General features: G+C 46.3%; 1 protein-coding gene across 3 annotated transcripts in view; it reads right to left on the bottom strand.

Annotated features, from left to right (window-relative positions):
* Positions 1-1135: 1135 nt before the first annotated feature.
* The window catches only part of Kif2c (kinesin family member 2C), a 30286-nt gene continuing 10790 nt past the window's right edge, over positions 1136-20631 (bottom strand). The window contains exons 6-22 of one of the 3 annotated variants that reach the window (XM_010610141.2): positions 18944-19066; positions 18188-18288; positions 17556-17651; positions 16924-16978; positions 16676-16838; positions 15775-15865; positions 15171-15234; positions 15009-15100; positions 14176-14318; positions 13201-13405; positions 12977-13087; positions 11703-11770; positions 11262-11367; positions 11053-11169; positions 9628-9751; positions 2761-2816; positions 1136-1387 (exon numbers count right to left, since the gene is read on the bottom strand). In XM_010610141.2, coding sequence (XP_010608443.1) covers positions 2764-2816; positions 9628-9751; positions 11053-11169; positions 11262-11367; positions 11703-11770; positions 12977-13087; positions 13201-13405; positions 14176-14318; positions 15009-15100; positions 15171-15234; positions 15775-15865; positions 16676-16838; positions 16924-16978; positions 17556-17651; positions 18188-18288; positions 18944-19066 — 1712 coding nt within the window. In that variant the 3' untranslated portion in view covers positions 1136-1387; positions 2761-2763. Of the gene's footprint in view, positions 1388-2760; positions 2817-8947; positions 9518-9627; positions 9752-11052; positions 11170-11261; positions 11368-11702; positions 11771-12976; positions 13088-13200; positions 13406-14175; positions 14319-15008; positions 15101-15170; positions 15235-15774; positions 15866-16675; positions 16839-16923; positions 16979-17555; positions 17652-18187; positions 18289-18943; positions 19067-20631 lie in introns of those variants that run through there. The other 2 variants (XM_010610140.2, XM_010610142.2) reach the window with 2 other exon arrangements.

Raw genomic sequence — 20631 nt, 5'->3', positions numbered from 1 at the left:
TGTTGAAAGCAGCTGTAGAGAATAGTAAACAGAGTGAATCCGTGTTCTAGTTAAGCTATTTGTGGCCATGGCAGTTTGAATTTCATAATTTTCAAGTGTTACATGTAAATAAAATAAATGTATGAGACTGTTCTTTTGAATGAAGTTCCTGCATTAAGGTCCCAAGAGACTAAGCTAAATGTCAACATAGAGGGCCTGAGGATATGGTTCAGCATTGCTGAGGCCAAAGGGTCCATTCCTAGAACTGCAAAAATGACAAAGTAAATGGTGTCGCTCATACTTGTTCTCCATCACCAACTGAAACCAATAAGACCACCAGAGAAATCACAAGCTGGGCATGGTGGTGCATGCCTGTGATGCCAGCACTTGGGAGACTGAAGCAGGAGGATGGCTGCAAATTGGATGCCAGCCCAGGCTACACAATGAGACCCTGTATCAAAAAACAAACACCCCCCCCCAAAAAAAAAGAAGAAAAAGGACTGGAGATGTAGCTCTGTGTGTATGTGTTTGCGTGCACTTGTGCATGAGCATGTGTCTTTATAAAGGATGTAGATTAGTGGTAGAGTGCTTGTCTAGCATGGATAAGGCCCTGGGTTCAATCCTCCCATATTAAAAAAAAAAAATGCTGGGGGTGGTGGTGCACACCTGTAATCCCAGCACTCGGGAGGCTGAGGCCAGAGGATCACTGTGAGTACGAGACCAGCCTGGGCTACATAGTGAGTTCCGGGTCAGTATGAACTACATAGTGAGACCCTGTCTCAAAAAACCAAAAAAAAAAAAAAAAGTATAGGTCCAAGGCCTGAGAAATCCCAATGTTTCAGGTGAGATAGAGAAAAGAAACTGGCAAAGGACACAGGAGCAAAAGTGTGGCAGGGGCAAAGCCAGCATAGGGTGGTAACATGGTGTGATGTTGATAGGAAATTTAGTCCAAATGAAGATTAAAAAGTGAAGGTTGGAAAAAAAAAAAAGTGATGGTTGGATTTAGTAAACTGAAAATCCTTGGGAGATACTGGCAAAAAGTAGTTGCTCCTCAGTGAGGTGGTGCATGCCTGTAATCCCAGCACTTGGGAGGCCGAGGCAGCCTGAACTACACAGTGAGACCCTGTCTTAAAAAGAAAAGAAAAGAAAAAAGATAGGCGGATGATCTGGGATGTATATTTAGTCTGTCAGGCTTCCCACCCAGCAGGCTGTGTCAGGATGCAAACCTTTCACATGTGTTTGAAGCTGAGGTTTACTGTCCTCTGATATGCTGCTTTCTTTTTTTTCTTTTTTCCTTTCTTTTCTTTCTTTTTTCTTTTTTATGCTGCTTTCTTGAGGGTGGAGGAAGTAGAATTTTTTACAGGTTTGCTGTCTCTTTAAGATGGTAGAAATGATTTGAATGAGTTTCCTGAAAGGGAAAGGGGCTTGAGTAACTTTTGTGCCCAGAAATTGCAGTTTTTCTTAGAAATACAGTTCTAAAATCTCAATTTCTTAGGGCTGGGGATTTAGCTCAGTGTTGTCACTGTCTTACAAGCACAAGGTCCTGAGTTTGATCCCTTATACCAAAAGAAAAAATAATAAAGCTAGGCGTGGCGGTGCATGCCTGTAATCCCAGCACATGGGAGGCTGAGGCAGGAGGATCACTGTGAGTTCGAGACCAGCCTGGGCTACGTAGTGAGTTCCAGGTCAGTCTCAACTACCTAGTGAGACCCTTTCTCAAAAAAAAAAAAAAATCCCAATTTCCTCTCTTTTATGCCTTTTTAAAATTTTTATCCTAGGCCAGGGATTTAGCTTAGTGGTTCCAGTGCCTGCCTAGCAAGCACAAGGGCCGGAGTTTGATCCCTGGTACAAAAAAAAAAACCCAAATATTTCCTCTGTCCTGCTTCAGAAGTGAACTTCTTCAGCCTGATAAATATTATGTACAAAAAACTCATACCTAGCATCATACTTTTGGGGGCTACTGAGGATTGAGCTCAGGACCTTTGTGCTAAGCTCCATCCTCAGCCTTTTTATTTGTTTATTTTTTGATTGCTCACTGTAGCTTTATTCATAGTAACCACAAATCAGAAACAAACTAAAGTCCATGAGCAAGAAAGTTAACCAATTTACAGTATACATAGTGGAATCCAATGGAATGGAATCAGCAATAAAAAAGGACACACCGTTGAGACAAGGCAGCTTATATGACACTGTATTGAGCAATATTAAGCCACACAGTGTTACTTTGTCTAGATGAAGTTTTAGAACAATGTGAATTTAAAGTAAAACAAATCAAAACAGTGGTTGTCTAGAGTAGAGGGAGGTGGAGTTTGGGAAGGGACACAAAGGAAATTTCCAGGAAGAGGGACATGTTCTATATTGTCCAAAATGTACAGGAATTGTGTCTTTTTCTATATTTCTGCTGCTTTGACACCTCAGGCCCTCTCTTGACTGACACCTTCCCAGGGCTGGTGAATTCAGCCTGCCTGAGGGAGCTTTTCACCTGCAAACAACCAGATCAGACCCTAGCTCTCGACCACCCTTCTCTCGGGCACCCACTCTCTCGGCCACTTTGTCCTTTCCTCATTGCCCCTGACCAGGCATCATGCACTGATACTGGCCTGGAAACACTGATAACCCAAAACCCCTCAGCCAAAGCCACTGAAGTCAGTCACACTTGCCAATCCTAAGCCTCTCCACCCTGCCCTGTTCCCTCAGACACCACGATAAAGGTTCTGCCCACTTTCTCCCCTTTCCCTTCTCTGGGGACCTGTGAGTATAAAAACAAAGCAAAACAAAAACCTGTCATTTCAACGCCAGCCATCTCCTCATCTCCTGATCCGTCAACCTTGACACACCTGAATAAGACAAAACATGTATTTAAAAACCAGATTTGTAGAGCAAAAAAAAAATTATAAATTTCCCTTTAAAAAGAATGAGCTATATAAATAATGAAGAGGATGGTGGGAAATGGGTGTAAGTACGGTTGAGACAAGGGTGGCAGAATAGCGACACCACACTTGGCTTGAAAAGCGCAAGGTCCTGAGTTCAAACCTGGTAGTCAAAATAAATAAATAAAAATGGCAAAATGTTACAGTTGTGTGATGAGTACAAGAGAGTTAGGTATACTATTCTATTTACCTTGAACACATTTGAGATTTTCCATAATAACATGTTTTAAAAACAGAAAAGCAAAACAAGGTACTTCATTTACTACATTGACTTCATGATGAACATCCATAGACTTCTGTAAATAATAACTATGCCAAGATAAAAGTACTCACTCCGGGCTGAGGAGGGGGTTTGTCAAAAGGTTGGCAAGGAAGAAAAGTCAAGAAATAGAAAGAAGAAAAAAAAAAAAGAAAGATACTGTACTACATTGGAGGAATCTTGAAAAGCAGCACTTATCAAATAGCTGTTAAACTTGTTTCAGAATAAAATGAAGATGGCCAGGCATGGTGGTGATATAGGAGAAATACTGTTGGGGAAAAAAGGAGGAAGAGAAACAGTGGTAGGAGCTCAACAGCACAGGTGTGTTTCAAAACAAACCCAAGGGATCATCCAGGCACTTTGGAATAGAGGGGTAACTGTCATATAGGCCATGAGGTTTTCTGCAGGGTCATTTCCGCGAAAGGGGTGTGGCCATCTGCCAAGGACAAGGCTTGAGTGATGTTTGTCCCAGGATGAGGATGGGGAAAGTACAGGGGCAATGGTTATCGGAGCAGGGCCAAGTGATGATGAGTCACTGGTGATGGCCTTGGTCGGATTCCTTCAAATGTAACTCCCAACCTGTGAGATGTCAGATGTGCCTAGTTCCTGTCCCCTGAAATCTAAGAATGAATTCAAAGACACAATGGAGATTAAGAATGGGAAAGATTCACTGAGAGATAGCTCCTGAGAGACAGAAGGGATCCCAAATGGGTTGCCACTGAAGCCCTTGGTCAAGAGGTAATTTATACAGCAACATCACAGTGTAGGTACATCATGGGTCAAACTGTAATCAACCTATAGGATAACAAGTACAGTGGCTTAGCTAGTATTGGTGAATACGGAGGTGGGGCACATAGCAAGGGTTTATGGATGACATTAACCTTGGTTTGTCTATGATTGTGACTTTTAAAACAGGAAAGAAGAAACAAAACAAAAAAAAGGTCCGGGGATTTAGCTCAGTGGTGCTGCCACCTGCCTTGAAAGCTCAAACAGGAATGTTTGGGGAAGTGATAGGTCCAGGGGCTCCTGTCACCCACCTGAGTGTCTGAATCTAAAATGACCAATTGGGACTCAGGCTTTCTAGTCCAGTTCGTTCCTACAGTGTTTACAGCAAACTGGGACCTCAGAAGGACTAATTTGTGTTATAATTTCCTTGAAATTCAGGACTTTAGGGAGTGGGCTGTATTCCAAGCTGCCTGAGGAAATTCATTCTTAGTTCACTGTGTATATTTAATTTTTATCAGTATAGCTGGTCGCTCTACTTCATCTCCGGCCCTGCCACTACCTAGCTGCCTTACTCATAAGCTACTAAATAAACTATGTTCTACACCAGTACTCAGGAGGCTTAGGCAGGAGGATTGTAGTGAGTCAGAGGCCAGCCTGAGCTACAGAGTGAGAGATCCTGTGTCAAAAATAAAGAAAAAGAATTTAGAAGTTTCCTTTCAAAACTATTTTACTTGTGAACTACAGAAAATATTATGTACGTGTGGTCTGAATTGAAAAGAAATTCAAAGTTAATATTAAAATGCTTTACTTGTCAATTATTTTTTACTTTTTTGTTTTCAGTACCAGGGATTGAACCAAGGACCTTGTGCTTGCCAGGCAGGCAAGGCACCATGGACCTACATCCCTGGCTCATTTAAAAAAATTTTTTTTTCATTTATTAATTGTATCGGTATATTTTAGGTATACAATATGCTGATGACTTTCATTATTGGGAGTTTGTACCTTGACATAATATATCTTGGTTTTTTTCGCTCTTAAAACAATAACAAATCCCAGATTCTCCCCATTGTCTGATCATCCAACATACCACAGTGGTCTAAGGTCAGAGAGGAAACTTACAGAAGTCACCTTACAGAATTTTTAACAAAGTCCACCTACTGGTCAGGGTAGTTGGACCTCTACATCAAATTGAGATTATTCTCCTGAATCCTAAGTATATTTATGCAGTATTCAAACAGATGTCTTTAGCCATTTTGACTGCCAGACCAATAGACTTTGAGCTGCTAAAGAAGGATGGACAAGGGAAGCCTTGAAGCTCCTTCAACCAAAACACCAACAAGACACCAATTCCCAAGATGACTGCAGAGATCGCTGTCACCATCCACGCTTTAAAAATGCACAGGTGAGCCAGGTGTGGTGGTACACACCTGTAACCCCAGTACTCAGGAAGCTGAGGCAGGAGGATTGCTGCAAGTTCAAGGCCAGCCTGGGCTACACAGAGTTCAAACCTCACCTGAACTACACAGGAAGACCCTGACTCATTTAAAAAAAAAAAAAATTCCAAAATGGGTGTGTCTAAGAGGATGACAGATTATTGTATGTTCTAACTGCAATGTTTTTCCAGATGCAGTTTCTTTACAGTGTAAATCAATTCACTCTTTGACACAAATATGGCACTAATGTGATAAACATTTTGCTTTCCTAAGAAACAGACAGACATTAGTATGTTTGCTGTATGACCACTAGGGTTATCACCTCTGTACCAGGTTAGTCTGCAGCAGAGGCTGGCAGTGCCCGAAGGCCAAATTGAGCCTCTTGTCTGTGGCTGTTTTCATGCACTGTATGTGCAGTGTGGCAACAGTGACTGTGTGGCCTCAAAGTCTAATCTGTCCTTTTTCCAAAAAAAATGTTTATTGACCCTTGGCTGCAAAGATCGAAAAAAAAATTTTTTTTTTTTTTTGAGACAGGATCTCACTATGTAATTGAAACTGACCTGGAACTCACTATGTAGCCCAGGCTGGTCTCAAACTCACAGCGATCCTCCTACCTCAGCCCCCCAGAGTGCTGGGATTACAGGCGTGTGCCACCACGCCTGGCTCAAGATCCAAATTCTTAACACTTCACAGTGTTATTGACAATCTCGTGCTGATGCTGCCTCATAAACATATAGTAGTATGTGCCTTAGGTTTTATGCCTGGCGTTACGTCACGTGTGACAGATAACAGAAAATAAAGCAGAATTACAGGAGCCTACCACCTCGGTCATTTCTGATGTTCAAATATCTAGAATATGTTAAAAGTAAAGATCAAGTCAATGCAACCTGCAATCCATACCACTGAGAAAAGATACAGGGGGCAGAAGGCCTTTTGAGATTTCCAAGGCACATTCCATCCCTTCATTGAGTGCTGGTCTGGAGAAGAGTGTGCTGTTAAGGGTCCTTTGGTGATCAGCCCATATGACTTGGATTCCCGGGGCTTATTTTAGCCTTCTAGGAGATTCAAAATGATACATGAATCCTTAGAGCTTTGCTTCACAGCTCGCTAGTGAAAGATATTGAGTATCTTTTCATATAATAATTAGCCAGCTGTACATTCTTTATTGAAATGCTTATTCAAATCCTTCCCTCATTTATAAATTAGAATTTTTGTTTTTGTTTTGACAGGGTCTCACTAGGTAGTCCAGGTTGGCTTTGAACTCACCACATAGCCCAGGCCGGTCTCGAATTTGAGGTGTGTTGGGGTTGGTGGGCTGAAGGGAAGCCTGATCAGGGGAGATTTCTGAGGAAAAGAACACTTGTGGAGCAGACATTTTTAGCACAGTACTTATAGTTTTTATCAGTTTACTAAGACACAGTAAGACAAAACATTCTGGGCAACCTTGCAGGCCATGTGGTGCAGGCATAGTTGTCTATGCTGATTCATTATTACAGAACGAAGCCCCAATGTGCGCTGAATGGGATTGTGTCCTCAGGTGCCTTCAGACACCCTCAGATGCCCAAGCTTTGAGAAATCTCACAGCTGCCCTCTGTAAGGTGATCCTCCTGCCTTAGCCTCCTGGGTGCTGGGATCACAAACATGGGCTACCACCCCTGCCATGAATTAGACTTTTATTTTTTGGTACGGGGGATTGAACTCAGGTCCTGTGCTTGTGAGGCAGGCGCCGGAACCACTGAGCTAAATCCCCAGCCCTGAATTAGACTTTTGATTGTGGTGTGAGATGCTAATATATTTTTGACTCCAGTCCGTTATCATATATATGTTTTGTAAATATTTTATTTTTATTTATATTTTGTAATTTTTTTTTTCCCATTCTGTAGCTTTTTTTCACTTTCTTTCCTCATCTCTCTTTTGGTACCAGGAACTCAAGACCTTGTGATTGCGAGGTAGGTAGTAGCACCACTGAGCTAAATCCCTGGCCTCACTTTCTTTCTCACTTTCTTGATTGTTGGTGGCATTTGAAAAATTTGGTTTTTAGGGCCAGGGATTTAGCTCAGTGGCACTGCCCTTCCTTGTAGGTGCAAGGTCCTGAGTTCGGCCTGGGGTACCAGGAAAAAAAAAAATTAAGGTTTTAGTTTTGATGAAGTTCACTCTGTTTTTCAATTCTTTCACTGTGTTTTTGGTGTCAAATCTAAAAACAGCGACAAATAGAAGAAATCTTAACCAGCATTTTAGTCAACACAAAATACAGACGTTACTCTATGGCTGACCCTGGTTCACATGTGGGAATTTGACGAGGCCTCAGCCTGATTTCGTCTGCATGTCAGATTTATTTTTGCTGAGGGACCTGGGATTATTATATTGCTGCTTGCTGCTCTGAATGACATCATCAAACTCAGTTATGAAATACTGTGGTCAGTTATGACAGCAGTGTTTGTCATCATCGTGTTACAGGGAGTGATGAATTCCCTCTGAAGCTCATCTAGGAAGAGAAGGTAAGAACATTTGGATTGTTTTGAGTGCACATCATGTAGTTCATTCTCAAAGAACTAATAAATGTTTTCGTGACAGGGTCTCACTGGGTAGTTCACAATGGCCCTGAGTTCACTGACCTGGAACTCAGTGCTCCTCCCGCCTCAGCCTCCTGAGTGATGGGATTAAGACGTGGGCCCCACACCTGGCTAAAATTAATACTATAATCTCCAGTTTTCCACTAAATCTACCAAAAAGTTCAGCAAGTTTTCTTGAGGGGATTTAAAAATATTTTCGGCATTCCTGCGTTTTATTCATGGCAGTCCCTCTGACAAGAACAGCTGAGGCAAATAAAGCAAGACATTTCAGCTCACAGAACTGTTGAGTGAGGACATGCTCTGAATGAAACACACCGTCTTTTCTGAGACAAGGCCTTGCTAAGCTACTGAGTTACCTAGGCTGGTATTGAACTTTTGGTTTTCCTGCCTCAGCTTCCTGAGTGCTTGGATTAAAGGCATGCGCCACCGCGTGCATGGCACTTCCCAGCCAGTCCCCTACCTCCCCATTCTGAGACAGGGTCTTGTTAATGTAGTTGGGACTGGCCTGAACTCAATATGGAGCCTCAGCTGGCCTTGAACTCATTGATCCTCCTGCCTCAGCCTCCCAACTGCTGGGATTACAGATGTGTGTTACCACGCCTGGCTTATTTTCTTGGTGGTACTGAGAATTGAATCCAGGGCCTCTAGGCCCCCTTTTTTCGAGACAGGGTCTCATTAGTTGCTTACTTTCCCAGGCTGGACTTGAACTTGCTATCCTCCCATCTCACTCTCCCAGAGTGTTGAGATTATAGGTGTGTGCCACCAGTCTTGGGTTCCCAGAGTTTTTATCATATGTTCTTCAGGCTGTAAGGTCAGAGCGGCATCTCCTCTACTTATAGTCCCTGCCCTTGCAGGGTAGAGGAGCCTAGTACACAATGTCGTCAGCTGCAACCAAGCCAGAGGCTGCTGAAACTGTAGGCATGGATCTGGCCTCCGAGCGAAGGTGCAGGATTGGTACTGGAATCACTGAGCCAAGGCTGCAACCCAAAAGGCTCAGACACAACCTGGGCTCTTCCCACACACCACACAAAAGGCTGTTTTTTCCTCTTGCTTTATTGTTAAACACAGTGCATAAATACATAAAATAATATAGTAGGGATCCTCTTAAGCCTCAAAAACTGCAAGGAAGGAGGAAGACCCAAAACCTTTTTTTTTTTTTAAAGTACAAAACACACAAGTCCATGGACCAAGGGTGTTGATGGCAGGCCTGAGCTGGCCTAGAGGTGCCTCCTCCTCCGGCAGTGCCAGGACAAACCCGGAGAGGCCACCAGCAGTCCATGTGGGGAAAGTAGCTAGAAAAGGCTCTCTCAAGGAAGAGCAGGGCACTTCACAGGACAGCTCAAAGCTCCTCCCTCTCGCTCCCAGTTGAGAAAAAGGAAAGTAGCATTCCCTGCCTCAGTGCTCCTGCACTTGGCATTTACAAAACCCATCCCAGCACAGGCCCTGACCAGCCCACCAGGTGCCCAAGTTCGCTGGGGAGGGGGCCGAGGGGAAGACGCCAGGGGTGAACCAAACAGATCTTTATTTGCAGTTGTCACTGGGGCCGTTTCTTGTTGCTTATTTGTTTGCTTGCCTGCTCTTCCAGCTGCATGGCCAGGCGCAAGGCCCTGATGACATCTGCAAGGAGAGTGCATGGTACCCAGGTGAATCTCCGCAGGCCCAGATCTCTGCCCTGCCCAGGAGTTAGCAGGCCACCACTGTCACCTCACCCCTACCATCACGCTCACCTTGCAGGGCTGCGTAGTGCTTGGCTTGCTGGTCCAGGGCAGATTCAGCTTTGTTTACAAAAGTCTCCAGGTCATAGTCCGGCTGTTCAGTCATTTCGGAGAGCTCAAGCCAGCATGGACCTTGCTGCAACCACACAGGAAGGGCCTTATCAGTTCAGTAACAATGGCAACTTCTCAGATCATTTCTGGGGGCTACCATCTCCCATGCAGATGGCTGCACAAGATGCCACACCTCTACCCATGGCCTGGCCCCTGCTTTTTGACCTCCTCCCCTGGGAAATCCTCCTCTTAAAGTCATCCTCTTTCTACATCAAACCTTTCCCTGTCTCCCAGGTGAAACGCATGATGTCACTGGTCCTGCTGATGCCCAGAGCTAGAAATTGCCCAGACTGTCACTAAATTTTGCCAGTTCTATCTCCTAAGTAGTGTTTTATTTTGGTCAGCTCTGCAGATCAAACCAGGGGGTCAAGCATGCTAGGCCAGTGCTCTATACTGAGCTATACCCTTGGTCACAGTCATTTCTTTAAAACACTATGACCATGTACCACTCTGTCCAAGCCTTTTCAGTCTTCAACCACCTCGAGGAAGCCCAAGTCTTTGGTATGAGCATGGAAAGACCATTCGTTTACATATGGGCCCTGCTGAACAGTGCAGAGGCTTGATTTCCCTCTATCACTGCTCACACCTTTGGCTCTATGAAGGCAATAAGTTGTCATGAAAATGCTATGTCCTTTTGAACCCCAGGACCCTTCAGCACTCCAGGGAGGGGAGGACAGGCCCAACCACTTCCCTTCACAGCACTGCCTCAAAAGTCCTCTAAGTTCTTCCTCTGTCCCCAATCCACAGAGCGCTCCATTGTTAGGATAGACTTCTGTGTTCTCCCCTAGCAGCAGGGTCACAGCAGCTACCACTTGCTCAATGCTGACCGGATGCTGGGCTCTGTGCCAGTGCTTTATCAGCACATCTCTCAACCCTCAAAGACAACATCCTATCTTCCCATTTTAGGGGAAAAGAAACTGAGGTCCAGTGAGACTAAGTGAGCCTCACAAGGAACTTAGCTTATCCCTGAAAAGTCAGGACTGATTTCAAGTTTCACTTTAGAGCCTCCTGTTCATACTCGATGTTTCAGATCCATGGTTTCAGCACAGGAGCTGGAACATTCACTGAGTCAACAAGACAAGATCCCTGCATGTGAGGCACCATCTAAGCCTCAACCAGGAGCATGGAGGAGAGGGACTAGGTCCACCAGGAAGACCCTACGTTTGCTGGGATGAGACGGGCAGGAGTGAGAAATAGGTGTCCTAGGAGAAGAGCTGGACAGGCAGGCCCAGAAGAGTGGCTGCCCAGGGCTGTCTCCAGGGTGTGCTGAGCATTCCGTAGGCTGGACAAGTGGGGTCCAGTCTCCCTGCCAGGCGCGGCTCCCACCTGTATGATTTCCTTGAGCTCTTCCACAGCCCTCTCCTCTAGCTCCCTGATCTGAGTCATGGCTTCGTTAAAGCTGGACATGTGGGAAGACAAGTCATCATCCTCCTCCTTGGAGAACTAAGGCACACAGGGAGAGACAATGGGGTGAAGGGTGGGCCAGCTCCCCCACCTCCCACAGGGCGGGCGCATTTCCACAGGGCCTGGCTTACGTTATGTGCCATCAGGGCCCCGGTAGAGCTGGCTTCTATCTCTTCTGTTTCCATCTGCATTGGCTGTTCTCCACTGGGACCACTGTGGGGGCTCAATTCCTTGACTCTGAGGAAACAGGAAGGGGTGGGATGCCATAGCAGCTCCCTCCATTCCCCACCAGAGCCCAGCACCACTCAGGCTTGGAGGCTTGGGGCTCCAGGGGATGGAGTGGCAGGCAGCTTTGCTTTTTAGTTAAAGTCATGTGCCAGAGCCTGAAGATGCACTAGACAAGACCCTTACACACTGCTGACGACAGGGGACGGAGGGACTTAGGAGCATGGCTCAACTCCCATGCCACAGTCACTGGGTCCCAGAGGACACAGTGGGTACTGGAGCCCCGGCCCCCGCCTCTCATCACAGCCATGCCCTTCCCCATCCCCACTGGCTGAAGGTACCAGTACCTGTCTGCGTATCTGAGTGTGTTCAGAGTATATTCACAGGAGCTAATGCCTGGAGAGATCATGGAAATCTGCAAAAGAGGGAATGGGTGGACAAAGGGTGAGATGCAAGGTGAGGGAACCAATGAGCTCCAGGACCAGTGCCAGGAGGCATCATTCAGACCCACATGTAAGGTGTGACGACTCACACCTGTGCTATGCTGGGCAACTTGCCCGTGGGCACTGCCAATTACAGTGCCTTAAAAGTTGTTTCCAACCCAAGTGTGGTGGTCCACACCTGTAATCACAGCACTCTGGGAAGTTGAGGCACAAGGACTGCAAATTTAAGCCCAACCTGAGCCATTTAGTGAGACACTGTCTCAAAAAGAAATCAAACTAAAAATGCCTCTGCACATCTTGAGTTCATTCCCAGTATGAATGAATGAGCACCTAATCACCTTCTGTTTCTTTACCCCCCACCAAAGTCCTATCTCAGAGCTGCTATGACTCCTGCTGCAAATTTTAGCTCACCAGGCCATGGGATAATACTTTGGGGAGAGATGTTTAGAACTTAGTCAGAGGGCCTGGAGGTGCAGCTCCATGACAGGGTGCTTGCCTAGCATGTGTGAGGCCCTGGGTTCCATCCCCAGCACCACCAAAAAACAAAAAAAGAGATCAATCAGAAAATTCCAGTGGGACTTGGTGATGCATGACTAATCTCAGCACTTGGGAAGCTGAGGCAGGAGGATCACAAGTTCAAGGCCAGCCTCAACTACACAGAAAGGATCTGTCTCAAACCTCAACCTCCCAAGTCACCAGGGAATCTTTCTTCCACATGGAACAACCCATAGAGCATAGAGGTGGGATATACCTTGGAGGAAGGGATGGCAGACCTCACACAGTAGGGCCTGGAGATCCAACAGGAAAGAGAAGGGTAAAAATGCACTGGACCTATGGTTTTACACTCAGTCTGTTTCCTAGGCTGGAAGCCAGTGAGCCTGAAGAAAGCCAAAGAGACAAGGGCTTCCCTCTCATGATCCCCTAAAGTCTATCTTCTGAATTCTGGAGCTCTTGCTTCTACCTCCCTGAAGTCAAGGCTGCACCCACACCCAGCAAGAGGAGTGGACTCTCTGCTCCCCACTTGGCAGGTAGTGAGGTTGCTGCGGCTTGGCAGGTGTGGAAGCCTGGCCAAGGACCTGGGCACGCTGGCTGCTGGAGGAGCTAAGCCTCCTGCCAGGGCCAGAGTAGAAGGATTCCCTGGAAAGCATTTCTGTCTCCTCCCAAGGGACCCTGCTCACCATGCATGTCCTCGAGTTCTCCCCGATGAAGGAGTCCCTCAGGACCTGAGTCAGCTTGCTCTCTCGGAATGGGGTGTGAGCCTTGTTCTGGCCCAGGGCCCGGATGCATTCCTGTGGGCAGTGGAAACCATTGAGGCCTCCTCTTTCCTCTGCTGCCCACTTACTCCCTGCTCCCTTCCCTGGTGCCCTCCAGGCCAACCAGCTCTAGAGGCAGCCCCTGCTACCTTCAGGGCCAGGAGACTCTTGTTGATTTCTGCACCCTCCATACGTGTCTGGCGGTCAGTGCTAGAGGTATGTGCACCTCGCTCGTTTCCTGCCAGATCCACCAAGGAGAACTTGCCATGCATCTTCCCTTTGGTTCGAAGAAGAATCTGGAAGCAGGCATGGGAGCGGGAGGAGTTGGAGTTGGCAAATGTTTGTCCTGAGGTCCTATCGCAAAGGGAGGCAAAGAAAGGTTTTAAATTTCTGGGGCCACCAGCCTTCTAGGCACCCCAGTGTCTAAGTCACCCAGTTTCCAATTCTCTGGTAAGGAAGGGATACTGCTTAGCATTCTAGGAATCTCGTGTCTTTCTGTCCCAAACTTCCATTCTGCTCTCCCTGGACAGCAGCTCATGCTACAGCTTTGGCTGTAATACATCTATCTTCTAGGCAGCCAAATCAGTAGATTGTGCCAGGGCCTTGGCCGGACCTGGGTCCATAAGGACATGGGTGAAGAGGAGTGCCCCCTGCTACGAGGCACACAGGAAAGGGCACTGTCATGAACCACTTGTCAGAATTTGGGGGCCCTACAGACAGCAGCCTCTCCCTGGCCTCCACAGTTGTCCAGCACCCCACTGTATCATTTCAGGCAGGTCTTCGCTATTTCTGTACTGAGGAGTCCCATTACTTCCAGTCCAGAACAGATCCAGAGCTCCTAACTTTCACCACAGAGGGAGGCAAATCAGGAAGATTTGCACACTTGCAAATAAAGCAGCTTTGACCGGTGAGGAGCCTCTAGCTTGGGTCATCTGCCTTACTGAGATGCTTTCAAAGGAGAGATCCTTAAACAACAACAACAACAAAAAACTCAATAAAAAGCAGAGATCCTTACAGCCCTCAGGAGAAGCAGCAGTCTGTGAAAACAAAAATGACCTCAAAGCTATTCTATCACCTAAACCGGATGTTAGAAGATGGCCCTTTCCCCTTGCCCAAATGCTGACCTGCAGGCACTGCCCACGTCGATCATCTTGATGACATCCTCTGCGGAGCTGACCAGATGCTCCTGTAGCCCCACCACCTGCACCTGTTGCTTGCCATCCTCCAGCACACGCAGCTTGGCCTTCTTGTTGAGCAGGTCAAACAGCTGTGCCGGGCAAGGGACATTAGCATAAAGGCTCAGGTGCTGAGTGCCCTGCCCAACACCACCTTCCTACAGAGCCTGCCTGGCTTAGACAAGAGCTGGCAGTAAGAAAGGAGCTGGCAGACAAAAGGAGCTGACAGATATGAGACTAGCAGAGGCACTCTACTCCAGATCTGGACCAATTTGCTTCAGTCTGACTCAACTCTGCTATTTTACTAGCTGTCTGGGCAAGTTGCTACCTGACCTTAGCCTGTTTCCCACCTGGAAAGCTGAAACAAGTCCTTAGAATAGTTCTTAGTGCCTAATATCCTGTTGTGGAACTATTAGCTATTTTTATTATTTAGTCCTGTCTAAGAAAGGCAAAAGTGCACAGAACTAGAGGGAGACATCTATATTGGAGCAGAGAATGAGTATGAGAATGCAGTCAAGAGAAGCAGCTCATGAGGGAGGAGGGTCAGGGAAGCCAGGCACAGCCAAGGCTCCCTTCCATCTGAGGAGCCGGGAGTATTCCTGCTGTTTGCTGAGCCTGGAAGCCACCTCACCAGCAGCTGAAGCCTCCTAAACACGCCAGGACCAAGTGATCCAAAGGTCTTATAGCTGACAGAATGTTTGGCGTCTACAACTTCTAGCCAACTTCAAGGTTTTAGAAATTTGGGAGGAACAGAGCACACATGGGGGCTCCCTGTTATCTACCTTCCCGTTGTAGATCTCAAAGAATGTTACGTAGACTTCCAGGCCCAGGTTCCGGTAGCGGGGCTGATTCTTCAGGAGGAAGACGTCCTGGGCTGAGGGGAGAGCCTGGGTAAGTGACCATGCTTTTCTGTCCAACCCCAAGGCACAGAACACACTACTTACAGGCCATGGCATAGACGCCTTTAGACGCATTCTGGCCTTTTCCAGCCAGGTCTCCAACCATAGTCTGCAAAAGGAAGAGGTAGATGACCATGAGCACTGGTAACAGGACCTCTGCACCAAGGTGATGGTCCAAATTTTTTTTGTTTGTTTTTGGTACCAGGGATGGAACTCAGGACCTTGTGGTTGCAAGGCAGGTGGTGGCACTGTTTGGTTTTTGAGATAGGTTCTCACAATGTAGCTGGACTCAAAATTTCTGGTGGCCCTCCTGCCTCAGTCTACCAAATGCTGGGATTACAGGCTTGAGCCACCACACCCAGCTCCAGGGGACTTTCTTCAGGAAACTATCTTCCTTTTTTCTCCTCTGGTGGAGGTTGGGTTGAACTCAAGTACTTTGCACTAACCTACATCCCTAGCCCTTTTTTTTTTTTGTACTTTTGAGACAGGGTCTCACTAAATTGCCTGGTTTTGAACATGCAATCTTCCTGTCTCAGCTTCCTAGAGTGCTGAGATTACAGGCTTGTATCACCATTCCCAGCTTGTCTTCCTATTTAGGGACCCAGTGTAATGGGAAGAAAGGATTTCTCTGCCAGGCCCAAATGCTCACATGAGTCTTTCCACTTCCTGTCTGCCCATATGCAAAACAAGTTGCTTTTCCTCCTTCAAAAATTGTCTGTAGCAGTGGCCTTGCTGTGAACCTAGGAGAAAAAAAAGAGTAGAAGGGGAGAGTAGACAGTTATTCCCCTGTATCTAAGAGGGACTGGTTCTGGGAACTACCCCCATATCCAAATCAGCAGATGCTCAAGTCCCTTATATAAAATGACATAGTATTTGCACATATACACATCCTCCAACAGCTAAGTCATCTATGCCTAAAACATTTTATGCTTTGTGGGCTACACACCGTCTGTCACATTTTTTGAAAAACACTTTAAAAACATAAAAGCATTCTTGAGGGACTTACACAAAGGGGTCATAAGCCAGATTTGGCATGTGAGCCAGTCACGCTCTGCTACATAGCAGTGCCATCCAACAGAACTTTGTTACGATGGACACAGTCCCAATTTGTGCTAATAAGCACAGCCACATGCAGCTGCTTATTACACAAAATGTGGCCAGTGTAACAAAGGAATGGAATTTTAAATTTTATTTCAATCTCATGCAGATTTAAGTGAGGCTACTGTACAGAGATCTGGAGTTACCTGTGTTTGCTAATCACAGTGAATAATGGGGTGGTTGCACAAGACCTTAGAAGAACCCCTGGAGCCTGCCAGTCACAGCAGAGTAACGTGAGACACCTCGTTCACATCCATTCAAGGGGCGGCCTCTAAACTGCCAGAGGGGAGGGGCTGTGGTCGGCTTAAATGAGACCTTTCTGGTGCTGGGAGCCAGAGCTGATCCAAAGAAGACATGAGGTCAGGAAGGGGTTTGAATTCAGCCTCTGTGTATATGTCCCACATCAAAGAGGAGGGGGCGAGTAGGAGGAAAAAGAGAGGAAATGGACTAACCTGTACACAACTTCATTTGAAGCTGTTTCATCAAATGCAAAATCAAAACAGAACGTTTGGTTCTCCAGATACTTTGTTAAGTCTACTTTTAATTTGGGTTCGTGCACCAAGAGGAGACACTTGCTTGGAATGGAAATCACATCAATTTCTTTTCTGGCCAATTCTGTAGGAGGAGAGTATTTCATTGGGGGGCTCCCTTAACACAGGAGACCCTCAGTCTGAAGCCCCTTTCTGATTCAGTGGCTTACCTTGTTTATTTAGTGGGCGCTTCCTAACGCAGACACAGATCCTGTGTTCTTCTATCTGCAAGAAGATGAGAAAAGACAACCAAAGAGAAAAGTGTCAAGAGCATTGCAACTCCCCACACCTCGGTTTTCTCACTCTGCTGCTTACAAGAGGTTTTAGCGTTACTTTCACAATTATTAGCAAGAGCCCAACCAACCCATAACTGAGGTGGGACACATTTGCAACGACAAGACCTCCTACCTAGATCTCATTAGCTCCAGCCCACCAAAGGGTTTTTAAAAAGGGAGGGGAGGGTGCTGCTGGGCATGCTGACACAAGCTATAATCAGCCCTTGGGAGGCTGAAGCAGGAATATTATGAGTTCCAGGTCAGAATGGATTATAGAGCAAGACCCTGTCTCAGAAAAACAAACAAAATAAAAGGTGCAGTATGGGGCTGCAGCTTGACTTAGTAGTGGTAAAGCTTGGCTTATGAGAGGCCCTGGGTTCAACTCTAACACACACACAAACAAAAACGGGAAAAAACCACCCCTCCAGGATGAGAGATCCCTGAATGCTTGTAAAAGGTAAGTTTTCTGTCCCTCAATTCTGTACCTACTCAGGACAGAGAGGTACATGTCCTTTCAATTTACTTACAGGATCAGCCATAGTAAGTGGATGACGTTCCAGAGTAGCCCGAAATTCTTTAATCATCCGAGCAAACTCCCAGTTGGGAAAGCTGCTGTCATATTCCTATTTGAGACAAGGACAAAAAAATGGCAAACTATCAAGATAGAAGTACTTTCAGACTCAGTGCTAAGTGGCAGCAACTACAGCTCTTCCTCACCCTGGCTCAAGGCTAAGAAACCAGGTAGGAAGCCCTGGGGAGACTGGCAGAGGAGCCCAGGCATGCAGCACACCATCCTAGGAAGTAGGACAAGGGTCACTTCTGCATCTCAGGAGGCACAGCAACAGGGTATCCCTTATTGTCACCCCTGCCCTACAGTAGTATGTGTATTTAGCTGCAGGGAGAGAAAAGAGGTGACTGCTCAGCCAGGCAATATAACATGTATACATGTGACAGCTTCCCCATGGACAACTGGCATATCTGAGGGCATCAGATAAATGTCTAAATTGTCTATGTATTCTCTAAATCTTGAAGAGAAATCGAACTTGCTACATATTGGAATTGGAGCCTTAGAAATTGGGTCCTGACTGCACCCCTTCTGCCCACCAAGCTTCAGTTAAGGATGCCTGTTCTAAAGCCCTTTCCAAGGCTCCCAAGGTACCTGGGCTCGCTTTATTCTCATTTCAGAATTCTGGGCCTTCTTTTCTTCCCGCTTGTTCTTCATCTTTTCCATCTCTCTCACAATACATGATTTCCTCCGAACTAGGGGGAGAAAAAAAGGAAGCCCAGTCTTTCATCTGCCATGTTAGTTGGCTCTTCTCTGGCTGTTTTGCTGAATCCTGGGCCTTTCCCGGGAACAGGCCTTTGGTAGATCCTTTCCATCACTGTATGCAAGAAGAGTCAACAGGTCTGACTACTGGGATGTATATTCATGAAGTGATGATTTGCCTAATGTGAGATCAGAGCAGCGACATCTGGACACCGGTTTTGTTTTGCTTTGTCATTCAGGCTGGCCTCAAATGTGCGGCAATTTTCCTGCCTCAGCCTCCTAAGTGCTACGGTACTGGGATTACAGGCATGTACCACCACACCTAGCAGCACTTCAGTTCTGACCCAAACTCTTATGTTTCCCTGGCTATTTTCTTAATCAAAAAAGGTCAAACAGGCCTTCTTGGTCTCAAATCACTCTGGGCCGCTCCTCAGGTGTTGCCTGAGACCCTGGCTGTGATTACCCCTCAACTACTTCAGAGGGTTTCTCTCAATCGTTCACCTGCTATGAAAGACTGAGTCCATGGCCACAAGAAAACACGCACTCAGAAGTGATAAAGGGTTTGAACTCAGGTGCCCAGGCAGGGCAGGTTTAGGACAGACGTTAACCGTCCTGCACTAGGAGCAGAACAGCAGACAGTGTGTCTACCTGAGTTCACAGGGTGTGCAGAGGAGCTGCCTCGGACGGAGTGGACTTGTTCTTCCACATCCTCGCAGATCATCGTCAATGGTATTTCAGCCACTGCAGGGCAGGAGGGCCTAGGGGGGCGAGCTGCGGGGAACAAGAGTCACTGGAGGGGCACGTTTATCACAGCTGTGCTCAGGAGGGGTCACGGGCCAACTGCCTGCCCACTGAGCAAGGGCTCAAGCTCCTGTGGTATGAGTAGAACCTGGCAACCTCAGCCTATACCTTGAATCCAACCCTCTCAGCAAGGCCAGGCTCCTAGGGTCAAAATATCTTAAACAGTGTGTGACTAGCTTAGTAGCTTAGTGGCACTTTGCCATGAAGGGAAAAGCCTCTGGTGCTCTCAACTCTGCAGACTGCTCAAGTATGGGTTCTTCAGCCAGGCCTTTCTACCCACTTTGGAGAAAAGCCAGGCCTTTCTGACTTCTCCAAAGCCTCAGGAACCTGGGATGGTGAGAGGAGCCATGACTGACAGGAAAAGCCAGGGATGACAGAGAGCCTGGGCAACAGTTAACCAAACCATCCTATCAGAGCTGAAATACCAGCGAGCTACCTCCTCAGCCCCCTCTCTAATTATTTATGGTACTTATTTAGGGAGTTGACACCGGGCCCCTTGCACTGAACTACATCCCCAGCAGCCCTTTACCTGACCTTTTTTTTTTTGAGCCAGGGTCCAAGTCACTAAGTTGCCCAGGTTGGGCTCAAACTTGTGATTCTTGTACCTCAGCCTCCCAGAGTGCTGGGATTACATGTGTGTACCACCATGCCTGGCTAGAGGGTATTTGATTGCATATAAACTGTAATGGTTGTTCATCTTATAAAATCTCTATCCACTTTACATTATCTATAAAAGGTTGATAAACACTTCAATTAAAATTATTTTTATTTTTTGAGTTCTGGGGCAGAGTCTTGTTATGTAGTTCAGGCTGGCCTTGAACTCACTATGTAGCCCAGGCTCACTTCAAACTCTCAGCAATTCTCCTGCCTCAGCCTCCCTAGCACCGAGATGACAGGTGTGTGCCACTATGCTGAGCTCAAAATTATTTTTAAAATTCTACTCATATGAAGCATAGAAAAAGTTAATTTATACTATTAAACATCAGGATTGGAGAGATGCAGTTTGCTGCTGCTGGTGGTAGTTAGGAACTGAAGCATATCTGAAAGGATACTTTTAGGGTGCTGGTAATGTTCTTATCCAGGTGTTACTTACATGAGTGTGTTCAGTTTGCAAAAACTAAACTACACACTAACTCAAGGGTACGTGTATTTTCCTGAATATGACTGTGTGTGTACAATATAGTGTTGCCACTGAGTGTTGTTTTTGTAGTACTGGAGATCAAACCTAGAGCCTTGCACATGCTATATAGGCTCTCACTAAGCAATATCCTCAGCTCTTTTCAGTTTTTTATTTTGAGACACTGTCTTGCTAAGTTGTCAGGCGTGACTTAGAATTTTCCTGTCTCAGCCTCCCAGAGGCATGAGCCACCACACCTGACTCAGTTGAATTTTAAAAAAGTAAAATGAGGGCTGGGGATTTAGCTCCGTGGTGCTGCCAGCTGCCTCACAAATGCAAGGTCCTGAGTTCGATCACTGATTTAAAAAAAAAAAAAAAAAAGATACAGTTGTGGGGGGGAAAGTGGCAAGTATTGGAC

This window comes from Fukomys damarensis, unplaced genomic scaffold (assembly GCF_012274545.1).
Source record: "Fukomys damarensis isolate Sample0158 unplaced genomic scaffold, DMR_v1.0_HiC HiC_scaffold_23, whole genome shotgun sequence".
Lineage (NCBI taxonomy): Eukaryota > Metazoa > Chordata > Mammalia > Rodentia > Bathyergidae > Fukomys > Fukomys damarensis.
Note: the sequence above shows the minus strand (reverse complement) of the source record. Positions and strands in the feature narration are given on the sequence as shown.